General features: G+C 40.2%; 1 protein-coding gene, 2 long non-coding RNA genes and 1 other non-coding gene across 5 annotated transcripts; 3 read left to right on the top strand and 1 right to left on the bottom strand.

Moving 5' to 3' along the window:
- The first annotated feature begins 1,304 nt into the window (after positions 1-1,304).
- LOC116265685 (uncharacterized) lies at positions 1,305-2,606 on the top strand. Its single transcript, XR_004175161.2, has 2 exons — positions 1,305-1,695; positions 1,852-2,606. It is a non-coding gene; the product is annotated as an uncharacterized LOC116265685 (long non-coding RNA).
- Positions 2,607-3,134: 528 nt separating this feature from the next.
- On the bottom strand, positions 3,135-3,207 carry TRNAK-CUU (transfer RNA lysine (anticodon CUU)). Its single transcript has one exon. It is a non-coding gene; the product is annotated as a tRNA-Lys (tRNA).
- Positions 3,208-3,385: 178 nt separating this feature from the next.
- Positions 3,386-8,951, top strand: LOC116265916 (uncharacterized). Of its 2 annotated transcripts, none has more exons than XR_004175226.2 (4): positions 3,386-5,939; positions 6,129-6,187; positions 6,282-6,344; positions 8,344-8,951. It is a non-coding gene; the product is annotated as an uncharacterized LOC116265916 (long non-coding RNA). The 2 variants fall into 2 exon arrangements; XR_007575016.1 differs by having other exon boundaries at positions 6,025-6,187.
- Positions 8,952-9,668: 717 nt separating this feature from the next.
- LOC116265915 (binding partner of ACD11 1) lies at positions 9,669-12,696 on the top strand. The gene is made up of 5 exons (XM_031646913.2): positions 9,669-9,938; positions 11,341-11,444; positions 11,526-11,601; positions 11,834-11,917; positions 12,017-12,696. The coding sequence occupies exons 1-5, from the start codon at positions 9,915-9,917 to the stop codon at positions 12,575-12,577; spliced, it is 849 nt and encodes a 282-aa protein (XP_031502773.1). The 5' UTR covers positions 9,669-9,914; the 3' UTR covers positions 12,578-12,696.
- Positions 12,697-14,583: the final 1,887 nt, after the last annotated feature.

Genomic DNA, 14,583 nt, shown 5'->3' with positions numbered 1-14,583 from the left:
ATGGGAAGATTATTGTGACACGAAAATAAAAGCTTATTTTTCATTATGCTGTAATTCACGTGCTCTTCATCAAAATACAAATATTTGGAAGCCGACCATGTTAAAGCAGTGAGATGTCTTGGTTGAGAAGTTCGTTTGATTGCTCATACTTTTTTTAGCAACTTTGTTGGGTTCAACTTCTACAACTGATTGACATCTGTAATTGTTGGTTGCATAAGCAGTTGTCACGTTTTGGAGAGTGTATACTATGGAACCATTTAGAATTAGAATCAGGCAAGCCACTCCGATCGTGGCAAGCAGCTATATGGATTTACTTGATAGTTGATACTCTGCATAGTTGCAAGGCATTTTTCTCGTTGAGACGCCATGTCCATCTTCCTTCCAATTGTTTATGTCTGGCTCTGCATTTTTTAGGCTTCCTGTTCTAATTTGTACAAATTGCAAAGTGGTGTAATAACTTGAATTGCCAGTTGATTCCTCCTCCAATGGTACTTATTGTTCCTAAAGAGAGAGTTGTAGTAGCCAGTGAAATTTTTGAAATTACAACTGGTCATAGTGTTCTGCAGTTCTCTAGTTTCTTGGTCTGTTCTAAAATAATTTGGGGAAAGGTGCTCTCTGCTGTGGGGTGGTACCATCCAGTAGCATAAAATCCAAAGGATAGTAGTACCTTGCCCCAATGGTCTGTGGATGTTTTTGGATTATGCAGGAAATGGCTCCAGTGGATTTTGTGCGGGGACTGCTTTCATGACAGCCAAAGCCCTAGCCGCAACACCAATACCCCCCACGATGAGGCCAGCAGCAGTAGATGTGGCATCAGTGCCTTCTATATTCTTTTGTTCCTCATTGCAAAGTCAACCCGTTTAGCTTCACAATTATGATTATTAATAATCAATTAACAAAACGCATTTATTTTCATATTGTTTTATTAATGTATCAACTGATATGGAGAGGGGTTGGCAGATGCATGTCTGTAGATATTTGTAAGGGGTCAATTTCTTTTCTCTTTCTTTTTACAGGCGATATGATGGCGGCATCTGCAAGGATATTGATAATGCTACTCTTGACTTCCTCTTGCAGTTAGGGCTGTGTATTTCCTGGTTGAAGCTTAGGTTCCGAGTCAGAAGCAACTCGGTATGATTCGACCTGAACTCAATAGATAAGATCCAGGACCCAACCTAAGCTAACAGGTCAGGTGTGTTCTTTACTTCGATCTTATTTTCTCGATCATGTCCCATTAAGCCTGATTAGCGTAAACTTATCCAATTTTTTCAGTAGATAATATAATGATAATACTGTATTACCAGATTAGATAACAGTCATCAACCTGGCCAGGCAGGGTCAAGTCCGGTGACCATCATGCTCCTTAATGAGCCGATCCCCACGTCAGCTGTTCTTTTAGGACCGGCTTGAGCTCAGAGTCTGGCCCTCTCAAGGTCGGTCCAGGTTCAGTCAGGCTAGACCTGGCGCAAACCCGGATGTTTTCTGCTCTACTTGCAGTTCAAAGAAAATATACAGTTATATCTCTTTGCTTCAGTGCTTCTTCTGGAGTCCTGTTCTTTGCCATAAACATGTCTCTATCATTTGGTGCTATAATTGCAAATGGCTTGGATATTGAGCGGGTTCTTGTTCTGATTCTTTACTGTAAGAACCAGACGACAAAGGGTTTACGCTAGAAGACAATTGAAAGCAAACATGGTAATCGTGCACCTCCTGCCTTTGAAAAGATTAATATCTTTGGTCATATTGTTTTCCAAAAAGTTCTGTCCCCTTCACTTTCGAGAAAAAAGACAGTTCCATTCAACTTTATTAAGCTTAACGATTCATTTATGGTAAATTTATTGCTATTCGCAGTGCTGCTTTTGACCATGAAAACGCATTACTTTGCGTAAATTGAACTGTATCTTCTAAAGCAACCTAGTTAGTGAGTGGTGGCGTCTTCCCAACCAGTAGAGTACCGTAGTGATGGATGACTACAAATGAATGTCTGACTCGAACATGCAGGGGTGCTGCATAACGTATGACACAGTTGACACTGCCAACATATAATCAACGTCAGTTTCTTTTTGCGAAACCGATATGAATCGATGTGTCAGAGAAAGAGAAGGGAAAAAGAGAAGGTAGAGAATGATAGAGAGCCAAAAGAAATTGGACGTCGTGCTGACTGAGAAGAAGAAGGAATACAAAAATGTATGGAATCGGGGAAGGCCACTGCTGATCATGGCAGGGGTAAAGCCAACCGTCGATTCTGCGCTTCATCGAGAGCTCAGAGTTCTAACAATTCCTCTATAAAAGAGGGATTTCTCCATGAGAGAGAGAGAGAGAGAGAGAGATGAATACGAGAAATGCAGGTAAAAGAGGGCACCGGACCAAGGAAGAAGATAGGTATGAAGGGTTTTTCTTTTGTGTGCTTTCTGTTCTTCAAGATCGATAAGGAGTAAATAAGAACATAATGTTTGACAGAGGGTACTGGAATGTAAAATATTGAATTTTTAAAAATCTGAGTGGGGGACGATCAGTGGGGGAATTGATCTGAAAGGCAGATAATAATTGAACGAGATTCTTCTTGATGACATATTTTGTAATTTAAGTGGTGATTATTGCTATCACATGCATATAGTTTGATGGAGAGAAAGACCGTGTACAGGTGGGTTCTCTTTAAATGTCGAGATTTTATGTCATTTTGACAAATTCTGAAAGCGAAAATGTGATCCATGTCATGTGATTGGTTCGAAAAAATAACTTAGGGCATCTATTTTGAGTACCATCTATTTTCCAGACGCGGTATAATCCTAGAAAAATGTTAGATTCCAGCTATTGGTAGTTAACCCTTGCTAGTTATGCAAACCCTAATTAACTTAGGGCAGTCCGTAGTGCGTGGTCAGGTTCCGAACACACCCACAGGTGTTCGACTCCATGACGAGGCTGCCCCTCGATAGGAGAAAATGGCTAAACGATATTTCTTTCCTCACTTTGTCCTTGTAAGAAGGCTTTATGTGCTTCCGTTGAAGAATTGAGAAAATTATTTTGAGGTAGCGGGCACTTGGTAAAGCCTACCTAAGATAGGGATATAATCGGAAAATTGCTGTGGTAGGGTCCACAAACGGAACTTGGAAAGAAGGATAAAAGAAAAAGGACGCCCACCGTGGGGCTCGAACCCACGACCACAAGGTTAAGAGCCTTGCGCTCTACCAACTGAGCTAGACGGGCTCATCTGAACATTCGAGGAAGACTTTAACTGATGATCTATTCAAGAAGTCTTCAGAGCGATCTTCTGCCCAGCCGCTCCGTGGACGGACCTTGTGGCATCGTCGCTACGTCCGGCAGGTATGGAAACCCCCCCCTGCGGTCCACTTTTGAGTTTTGACGTTGATTCGAGGCCCTGCTACATATTTTCTAAGCCTCCCGCTCTCCTTGGCCTCCTCCCTCTCAGAAACTGCAATGCAGCAGGAGTATCGACCTCTCTCTCTCCCGGGCATAGCCTTGCTATCTGAGTTCGTGCGCTCTACTTGGTTGTGCTTTCTTCATTTCTGCTGCCTCACATGCTTCCCTTTTTTCCCTTCTATTGTTTGGTTTCTGCTAGAGGCCGGAGGTTCCTTGATCTTTTTGTATCTCCTCCACGTTCTTGTTGGCTCCACAAAGAGAAAAGCTTGATATTTGAGACGTTTTCCATTAGTGGGCATCTGAGTCTACCCAATCCAGTTGTATTCTAAACTCCACGGTCTTCCCACTTTTGCATCCCTTGCTAGGAGAGCTTTAATCAGTTCCTAGTGCTTCTATGGTTTTGTACGCTTGTAACTGTTTTATCTCATGTTCTACAATCTTCTATGGACCTATGGTGATTGTTTTCGCTTGTTCTGCATGCGTTGTATCCGAAGTCTGCTATGGATTATGTGGGCATAGATATTTCTACTTTTCAGTTTTCTAACTGCAGCGTCTTTAGCTGACCGTTAGAAATTCTTCTGAGGTTTTGAAAGAAAACCATTTCGAAGGAAGTGCAAAGTTACCTTTCAGTTGAAGTGCATGCAAAACAAAATAATTCTTCAAAAGGATTGCAACGTGAAAATGATACAATCTTAGTCCTTATCATGTTTCAACTGGGGGAACTTTTTCGTTAAAATGCCTGCAGAAGACATAATAAGTCTCCAAAGGAAGCAACTGTTGATATAATGTGAAAACGGTGTACTCTTCATATTTCATCCGAATGTTGGCATGAAATATGAATAGATTTATTATGTGATATTTGATGTTTGAGCTCTGCAAAGACATGTAAATTTTGAGAAGCCACTAAAACATCACTGGAACCCAATGAGTTTATCTGCAATTTGTTAGAAGGGAACAGTGGCCATTTAATCACTTGGGGCTTCGCAAATGGCAAAAGAGACGGCCTAGACTGAACATGAACGACTCACTCGTTCTTATGTTCATATCGCTATTCAGTAGATTATTTGGAGGTTATGTACTTACATACTGGAGAGTTCATTACATTATGGATTGAGATTTAATAACATCATGAACATTACTTCATTGGGTTAGTCAATTGGCAACAGTGACTTGATGCCTAGATTGAAGTATGACTAGTTGGTTCAAGTTTGGCTTCAAATAAAGTTAGATACCGGAAAACTTAATAGATAAATTTAAATTTATAACCGATTGGGTTGATACTAAGACCCAGAACCTGTCGTTGTTCTGGTGGCATCCTAGGCCCTTAAGAACTTTATCACACCCACTGCTTCATTACATTAATCTTCAAAAATAGAATGAACAATGACAAGAGATAATCAATTAAAGTGTTTATTCTTTCCATATAGCTTGCATTTTTTGCAGTTTTGGTGCACAGGTATAAAACCAACAGACAATGAAATCAATGCACACAAGTGGAGATCCAACTACTTTAATTCTGGCTGTCCAACCCAATTTTAGGTCATCCAAACTGTATTAATTGTTGAAGAGGCTTATTGATGCAAATAATTTGACTTCAGTTTGCACGTAATAAATGTTGAATGGGGACATGATATGCAATCTCTGAATCGCATAAGAGGATTCAGCTTTGGTTGAAGATTTTGGACAAGTATAGGCCTTTAACTTTGCACTAGCAGATGGTTAAAACTATAGCTCGTTTTAGATCTTTGGTCTATATATAATAGCATATACGGATATACCAGGTTGAGCTGTCTGGCATTACATATCTGGTCCTTTTGAAGTTCATTGTGAAGAATGATTGGCTGATTTAACTTCTGTTTTTTTAATAATCTCTGTCAAATTGTCTGTTCATTTAATACTTGACTGGCGATATTGCCAATTATTGATTATGGTGAAATGGGTGGAAAATCCCTTACTATTCTGAGGTCAACCATGTGCAGGTTGTGAAGTCGTAACAACTAAGATCATCTCTCTCTGTAAAGGATGGACCTCACTCAGTTAAATATTGGCCAAGAGTTTGTTGATGCTGACTCGTGTCAAAAGGCCATTGAAGAATTTGTATTGTCTTCAGGGTTCACCCTTAAAATAATAGAGAAATCTCATTTTCTTTTAGCCAAGTGTGCCAGTGGAACATGTCTATGGTGTCTTCATGCTTCAGAGCATTCAAATGGCTCAACTTCCGTAATAAAGATTTTGAAGAGGAGACATACCTGTGTGGGCACTCATTTAAACTTGCTCATCATCAGGATTCAGAAAATTTGGTAACACTGCCTGTGAAATATGACGTGTTTATACTTACTAAATAAAACGTGATTGATTATTCAAGATTGAGTAGTTTCTTGTTTATAAATAGAAACAAATTTTTTTGTCTCTCTCCCATACATACACACATGGATGAAATATTGCTGATGTTTCATTTGATGGATGTTGATGCTGACCGTTAGGATCATCATTTTGAAGTTCCTCACTGTGGGAGCAGGCCTTTGTGCATGAAAAGAACAGCAGTGCCATACTATCAGGTATCTCCTCATCAAGTGTTCAACTTTCTTCTCTTATCAGCCTAATGCAATTCATGTTAAGTTGCTTTCTCTGGATGAATCTCAGATATATGAGAAAATATATAAGTGTGGGCCTAAAGTTGGTCCTCATGACAGTGGGGTGCTTTTAAGCCTAATGGTTCATCTCAAGAAGATATGACTTAATTTCAGGCAATCCATTTGGCATGTGTATTTTGCATCTGATGCATGTTGAGCCACATTATTGAATGGTAAGGGAACCTTTTCCATCTGTCATTATTGCTAGCATTGGCTCCATGAATGCCGGTACTGTCAGGTGCACTGATGGTGTTGTTGATTTGACAGTGACAAAGTTTGCTGCATGTAACAGACTCTCTACTTTGCTTCTCATTGCAAAAGCAACTTCATGTAGGTGATCCCTTCACTAGTTAGTCATTTCTTCATTTCTTGCCATTAGCCAAGGTTTTCTTTCATGCATAAAGAAGCAGTTGGTTACCTGTTATTATGGAACCACCACTGAATTGATTGGAAGTGTTATCTCAATGTTGCTGATTGTTGCGTCTTTGAATTTGAACTCATGGACACCTCAAATTTTAATTTCGGAATCCAAATTCTCAAAGGCGAAGTCCCTGAAATCTGTGAATTGTTCGATTGATCCTACTATTGGTTGACAGGTGTCCAACCAAAAGCTCCATCAATAAAACTCAGTTGCCATACGAAATTATATCCATAAACAATCAGATGAGCAATTGTAACTTAAGAGTTGACGGTTCTACAGTTCTACTGTATCATAGGCGATCTTGCCTTACCTAAGGCAATCTGCAGCTAGTCTGTATTGCCTACTTTTGAACACCACCAAGTTGATGGAGCATCAATAGTTCAAAACCCAGAAGGTTCCATTGGATTTCTTTGACCCCCCTTAAAACCAAAATCAGGTAACACCTGCTTGAGAAGTGAAACCAACAAAAACTTGCCTACGAAATCCCATTTTCTTGTGCAAGGTCCTTTTCTTCTGTTTGTCCTTGGCTTCTTGCTGTTTGCTCATTGTTTTGTTGGCCGCATATAGCTTCCCACCATTCATCCACACATTTAGTCTTCTCAAAGTTGTCTGTGATGAGAGTACATTGCCAATGAGATGGACTCGCATGGCTGGTTGACCATGTAAGGTGAAATGGGCGGCAATCTGATCCTCTTTGGCACTTTCCCCTGTTTTCTGTGATTGTTTCTCCATTGTTTCCATGTACTATTTTCATCATGCAACGAGGATTTCAAATCTTGACATGGTTATTGGTTATGGTGCTTTGATTTGTTAGGGTTGTAAAGATCAATGATCTGTTAAGGCTTATGCAGTTATCTTTTGTGGAAACTTTTTATGAGATTTTGATTGTGTAGTCAGGGTTTATGCCATCAAGCAAATTTGTTTAGGCTTATGCAATTTCTTTCATGTTTGCATCACAGATTGACTAAATATGCAGAGAGTTATTTTAGTCATTTTGCTCCAGTATTGTGTAATTTGATGCATTTTCAGTATTTACTATATACCGATGTTAGGCTGATTTCTTGTATATGTGAGTAAATTTGTTGTTCTCATTGTTCTATAAGTAAAAACTGAAAACAAATAAAATAGTTTTGTGCTGTTGTTCCTTTCTGTTTGGTATTGTCTTTGCCATATTTTGTGGTTCAATAATATTTCACATATTAGTAATTTTTTGTATGTTAATAGTTTTTTTAAAATTTTGTTATTCCAATAATTTTCCATGTACATGTACCTTGGTTTTATTCAATGTCTTTTGTAGATTGCTGCGATCTGTATCACTGTAACTAGTCATTGGTTATATTATTTGGTAATCTGTTGTGCTTGTTTTGTCATTTGCTTTGACCGGTAGTTTGCTATTCTAGTTGGTAACTCGCTGCATTAATTGTCATTGGCAGTGTTTACTTTGCAATTCACTATCTAATTAGGTATTTCCCTGTGAATGTACTGTTTGGTTTTTGTAATTCAGTCTGCTTTATTCACTAATTCAATCGTTTCGTTTCGACATTTTTTTGGCAGTTATTCACTGTGAGTGGTTTCTTAGTTTCTTTATTAAGTAATTTGATGTGTATAGTTTTACTTTTTCGCTTTTATCTAGCTTTATATTTTTCTTCGTATTTGTTAGGGGCGTTCAGTAAAAGAAAAAAGAAATTTCAGAAATTTCTTTTGTGCCTGATGCATGGGTGTACTATACAGATAGTTGTTTCAACCAATTACAGTTTGAATGTTTCGTGTTTTTTAAAAAAATACCCCCTTAAGGAATTCATTTGATCCGGTTTCATTCTTCACTGTGCTTTTTGTTCAATAATTCACTGTGTTTAGTTCAGAAATTCTCTGTGTTTGGTCTTTCAAGTGGCTCTGTTGTGTATGCAGCAGTTATAGTGATACAAACGAAGTCCTCAGTCTCTAAGCGTCGTGCGGACATTCCAACTACACGAGCGATGTCAAAGAGCATTAAGCTTACTCTTAAACTGGACAAGTTTGAGGCTGAATAGGAAGCAAAGTGGAGATGGAGAGGTACATGCTGATGGAGAGTTGCTTGAAGAAAAACCATGTCCATGCCCAAGCAAAGGATGATGGATAGGTACCATTTCAATGCAGATAATGTAGGGAAAGAAGTACTTGCAGAAAGAAATGAAAAAGATGGGACAACAGAATTACGTAGTGAAGGGGAGGTTGGAAGGGAAAGGTGGACAAAGGAGCGATGAAGAAGAGGGACGTGTTAAAGCAGAGGAAGAAAAACAGGCTGCAAGCCTGCAATTGCACTGCAGATAAGAAGAGCATCTGCACAGTAACCCTCTAAACAACAGTCAGGATCTGTGAAACCAAACAGAAGATGAAACGTCGAGATTTTGCAAATCTGAAATGGTTTATTCTTGGGTTCGTCTTGTTAAAGACATGTAAAATATAAATTGCTTTGATTTCATAGTGTGAAATACTGTCTCAAGCCTCAAGAAAGTTTAGGCACTAGCACTGCAGGTGTCAACACCCTTATGTCTCATGAATAACATTTTTCACAATGAGTTTTTCTTTTTTGTTCCGAGTGGTTATTTTTTCACCACCCTGCCTCTTTATAACCTTAAACTTTCGGAGTTTACAAAGTGTGCTTTAGGTACCCTGAAGAGGCTTAGCCCTCTCTATAACCTTCACTTTTGGAGTTTACAAAGTTTGCTTCAAGTTTCATATTGATTAGTGACAGTGACTATGAGTATCATACTTATGAGTTTAGTAATTAAACTTGGAGTGGATGCCTTGCCACCAGGGAAATTGGTGTCTTAGCTGACTTATATTGGATGTTCATCATAAACAATTTTATTTTGGGTTTAGATCCTAAACATGTAATCTGAAGTGTTTAGAAAAAGGTCCATTTAATTTTAAGATAATAAATTTAATTTTTGTTTATTATTATCGAAAAGGACGTGTTTTGTCCATCGATAACGACTCCCGCCGTGAAAGCAAAAACGTGTCGGCAGATGGTTACTTACGGGATAAGCTTCGAGTTCAGGGGTATTTCGGTACTTTGCTTGGTTTTGGAAAAAGTGGAGAAACTGCAAAGAAAATCCATCGGATTAAGTTTTTAAAAAAGGGAAAAGTTAGGGCTGTTTTCGTCATTAAGACGCGAGGAAAACTTAACGCGTCCCATGACGAACGGCCCCTTTCCTTAGGGCGTAAGCTTCGTGTGCTTCTCGATACACGTTGGTCGGTAGCACGTGCCTTGGGTGAAACGGCATCTGATTCTACTTTCTCACACGGTTCCCCTCCTGATTATTCTAAGAAAACATTTCGTCGGCCCTCCGTCCCTTCTCCCACCGCCTCCCGGTAGTATTTAGGGAGATTCAGTTCTCAACGTCTCTACCGGTCTTTGGTTAACTCCTTCTTCAACTAACTCTCTCTCTCTCTCGCTCGCTCGCTGCGGAATCTGATCCGATCTGATCGGAGAGGCCATGCAACAATCGGACTCAATGTCGGTGAGTGTTTTTTCTTCTTATTGGCGATGATTTTCCTTTTATCTTCTCTGTTGGTGATGCGTGAATTGGTGGTGGTTTACTTTTTGATCTCGAATTTTGGGAGAGATGCAACGAGGTTGACCGTAAGATAATGGGGTTTGCGGTCGAGTGGATTTCCCTTGTTAAGATTTGTCCACGGAAGTTATTTCGCACTTTCTTGCGAACTGGGGAATGGGATGAGGGTTCTGGATGCATGAAGGTGATGATGTCGTCTAGGTTTGGTTGATACGTGGACGGCATTTGTTTGGCTTCACTAGCCCTGAATGTATCTAGCGAATGAGGGGAGGAGATTACAGAGTAGGGATGGATCTTGGATGGCTTCTCCTTCTTATTGATGGGCTCAAGCGTCAAGCGTCTGGATGAAATAGTTTGTATGTCAATTGACAGGATAGGCGGAGCCCATTTGGGGAATCAGAAGTTGTTGACTTGACGATGCGAAAATCTCTAAAACTCACCTATGCGAATGTGCCTTTGTGTGTTTGAAGTTGATTATTGGGCCTATCCGTGCTTATTGCTTAATTAACCTCTGATAAAAAAATTATATTCCTTGGACTTACACAACTAGAATCTGTTTCTGATTACATGAACTCCGGTGAAGTATCAAGATGGTCGTGCGCTTGATTACACCCATCAGATCATTGGTTGTTTCGGACAACTATTTCAGAAAACCCAATTAAATTTTGTGCGCTACCAAGTGCTTCAGTATCTCTCTTGTAAACATTTTTATTGATGGGAGTCGTTGAGCATCTGTTATTTTTCCTTTTGGTTATTAACATAAGTAACCTGGATGTCACGTGGATTGCTCAAACCAACTGAGAATGTTACTTGAAGGTTCGACGGTGTTTTTCATGGACAAATGTGGAGGTTCGCATGTTTTAAGATGGTCTCGGAATGCTATGGTGTAGTTTCTGTTACAGATTATTAGACCAAGCGTATTTGTATACAATGTGGCATGAGCACGTGGCTTAAACGTTGCAACCATGGAGTACGAAAGTTTATTGTGGATAAAAGACAAAATTGAACTTTTTATAATTGTCACACCTTGTGTGGGAAATTGTAAATCATAACTGTTAGCCACCTCTAGCTTTAGGAAATCAAACATTCGAACTGTAAAACAGACAGCCTTCAACAATTATACTTGGGGCTTGGCTGGATTCTTTTACTCTCTTTTTTGCCCAGTAGTTCCTGGATTACTGATATTTGATTGGAGCTGATTGCTGTTTCGACTTTTCATAAGTTGGGAAACCAAGTCTATATGACTACTCTAAACTCTAAAGTGCTTCTCTATCTTCTTGCACCAGCATGAGAATTGTCGGATATTTACAACTTTCTTTTTTGAACCTTCCTTTATTCATGAAAACAGGTCAGGACAGTGAAAGTAAGCAATGTCTCCTTAGGTGCAACTGAGCAAGATATCAGAGAGTTCTTTTCTTTCTCTGGTGAAATTGAATATGTCGAAATGCAAAGGTTTGTGAATCTTTTTGTCTCTCGTCATGTAAGATCTTGAAAGCCTTGATGTTTTCTCATGAGAACCAGCTTCTTTTGCAGTGAAAGTGAGCGATCGCAATTTGCATTTGTCACCTTCAAGGATTCACAGAGTGCTGAGACTGCACTTCTTCTTTCGGTATATTTGTCTCTATGTTCATGTTCTTCTTGCTTTTCCTTTCCCCTAAAATCAACCAGACCTAGTGTCTCATTCTTTTAGAGAGTCGTGCCATCTCATGGAATGGCAAGGCGGCCAAATGGCACTGCTCTTTCATGTAGCAAGCTTTTTCGTGCTGCAATCGTCAATGAACTATTGCTGATTCCTTTGCATTGTCACTAATTCAAGTATACTAACACTTGCTGTCGGACAGGGTGCTACAATAGTTGATCTCTCTGTTACCATTACACCTGCTCCTGACTATCAACTGCCACCTACGGCATTGTCTGCACCAGCGGTAAAAGGACATGATCTCTTACGAGTTCCATTCTTTCTATAGGTGGCATGTCATTGTCCTCGGTTGTTTACTATCCAAATTCTGTGTTTTCTCCTTCAGGCAAAGGACAGCAACTTCGTCGGTGGTGCTGAATCTGCAGTTCAAAAGGCAGAAGATGTTGTTAGTAGCATGCTTGCCAAGGGCTTCATCCTCGGTAAGGATGCTGTCAACAGAGCCAAGGCATTTGATGAGAAGCACCAGCTCACATCGAACGCTACTGCCACGGTTGTTTCCCTGGACAAGAAAATGGGGCTGAGCGAAAAGATAAGCATGGGCACGGCTGTTGTAAATGAGAAAGTTAAAGAAGTCGATCAAAAATTTCAGGTCTCCGAGAAAACCAGGTCTGCCTTGGCTGCTGCTGAGGAGAAGGTCAGCAGCGCTGGTTCTGCCATTATGAAAAATCGTTATGTATTTACTGGAGCTTCATGGGTGACTGGTGCCTTCAATAAGGTCGCCAAGGCTGCAGAGGATGTGGGTTTGAAGGCCAAAGAGAAGGTCACAAAGGCAGAAGAGGAAAACCTGAGGGGGGAAGGTTATGAACCAGTTCATTCCTCCGAGTCTCCAAAAGCTGCAGACAGTGAACCTTCTAAGCCTCCATCTGCACAAGGCTTAGTTATTTGATTGCCTACAACATTGTAAATAGTCTTGTATCCAGCTGAATTGTGTGACTTCTGTTTTATTGAGTGAATTTCATCTGTCAGTGATGCATGTGCAGTGGTACCATCTACTGCATTCCATAATGTCCAAACCTTCCTCTTCGGAGAAGAAACATTACTGGGTGACCATAAAACTTGCTTCGTGGTTCCAAAAAAATGGCTGGTGGATATATATCTGTTCCTCGTTTTATATCAGTGTGGCTGACAACGCTTCACATGCCCATAGATAATGGCAATGTTTAGGAGATGTCAATTCAGCTGCTCGGACATGCGTTGCAGTTGTATCCTCCCTTCTGATTTGGATAATTCATCCCACGTCGCGGCTTGGGGGCGTTTGAATCGTCTGAACTATGACCTCTTTGGCTTGGTAATCGTGTCCTGTTTTGAATCAGATGTGTAGCAAGCTTTTCCTTATGGTATCTGCCTAAAATAAATCTTCGATACTACAAGTTATAGCATTGATCAATGACAATTTAAGCCACAGACAATGCTATCTACTAATCAGGTTAAAGTGGAAATCAGCAAGTACTGTGCGGCAGCTCAGTTGGTGTCTCCAAAAACAGAAACACATCACTTGTTTTTTTAGGGGTGAGTGATCTCACCGCTTGAGAGATGAAACCTCTCGTCTACTTCTTGCCCTCAAGGTCCAGGGCAGCCCCAGGGAGTGGGGAGGCAGTGCACCTTCAACTTGGTTATGCTCCTCACCCTCAAGAAATGGCGTAGTTACTGAATCAAAGGTCAGGCATTGACAAAATCTTCGTATCTGTTGTTCGAATGATATTATTGCAAAGGTAGTTGGTGAAGATTCTGGAAGGTGAGGATTCATAGTCACAATTATGGGCTTTATGTTGTTTGAACCACAGTTGGTGGAAGGTTTTATGCTTCTTAAAAAGGGGGAAGCTTAAAGGGACTCGCTTTTCGTTTGTGTGAGCCTCATCTCTTTTGTAAAGTGGCTGGCACACTTCCCAAATAATTTATTCTTCATTGCAAACTCTGCTGGCGGTAGGGCTCCTTTCCCATATCATTAACAAAAGTTTGATTGTCTTGGGGAAATGACGCGCCTGCTGAGTTAAAACCCAAGTAATTTATTGTCACTATGCAGTTCATTTTCCCAAACTTTCTAATACACTTGTAATATGGCAACTACTCGTCATATGTTATCTTTTAATAATAATATATGTCATTTATGTATTACTGTCATATGCACTTAACTGTCCTCTTCTCGGTTGCTCCTCGCGTCCATTTCGTAAGCCGATAACTAGGTCCAGGCATATTACATGGCTATTCATATATTAAAAGAAAATAGCTGATCACATGGTCAAAAGATCTTACTCCAGTTGGCTGAAGTTGAAGAAAGGCAAGGATCTCGACACTCGAAGTTACATGGCATTGGTCTGCCTACTCCAAGCTTGCTTACCCAAAGAAAAAAAATTAACAAGTCTGCCAAATTTTATTCCCAACTGCAGATAGAGTTGTGTCATTGTGTGCAACGGTAAATCTTTCACGTTTTCGATATAGATCAGGTTTGAACTGCCAGTGATATGGTCAAAGATGTTGAACGCCTTGAACAGATGATTACTGTATATGATTACTATATATGGAGAAAAAAAAATGCAGATATCACTTTGGGTGAGTGAGAGGATCATCTCACCACTCGAAGCTAGGCCCGAAGGCCCCCCATTCCCCCTGCCTCGAGGTCCTGAACTGCATCGTCGGCAGATACCACTTATTTTAAAGTTATTACACGTTTGATTTCACAAAAATGAGATCAACTGAATTTTCAGGCCATCTGTATCACCGATACGCATTACTCCATCGAGAAGGGCCGTTTCGGGTCCCGACTTTCTTGCCAATCGTACCGTGCAGATGGTTGGAAGGTTGCATAATGCGGCAGGTCATGGCCGTTAGGCGAGCGGTCACAATTCGATACTGCTGAAACTGCCTTTACACATGCAACTGCCGGAATCGCTG

Source organism: Nymphaea colorata, chromosome 12 (genome assembly GCF_008831285.2).
Source record: "Nymphaea colorata isolate Beijing-Zhang1983 chromosome 12, ASM883128v2, whole genome shotgun sequence".
NCBI lineage: Eukaryota > Viridiplantae > Streptophyta > Magnoliopsida > Nymphaeales > Nymphaeaceae > Nymphaea > Nymphaea colorata.
Note: the sequence above shows the minus strand (reverse complement) of the source record. Positions and strands in the feature narration are given on the sequence as shown.

Coding starts and splice junctions, on each gene's coding strand:
- LOC116265915 (XM_031646913.2), top strand. CDS start 9,915: ATGCAACAATCGGACTCAATGTCG. Junction 11,602..11,833: donor AGACTGCACTTCTTCTTTCG/GTATATTTGTCT, acceptor GCTGTCGGACAG/GGTGCTACAATAGTTGATCT. Junction 11,918..12,016: donor CGGCATTGTCTGCACCAGCG/GTAAAAGGACAT, acceptor TTTCTCCTTCAG/GCAAAGGACAGCAACTTCGT.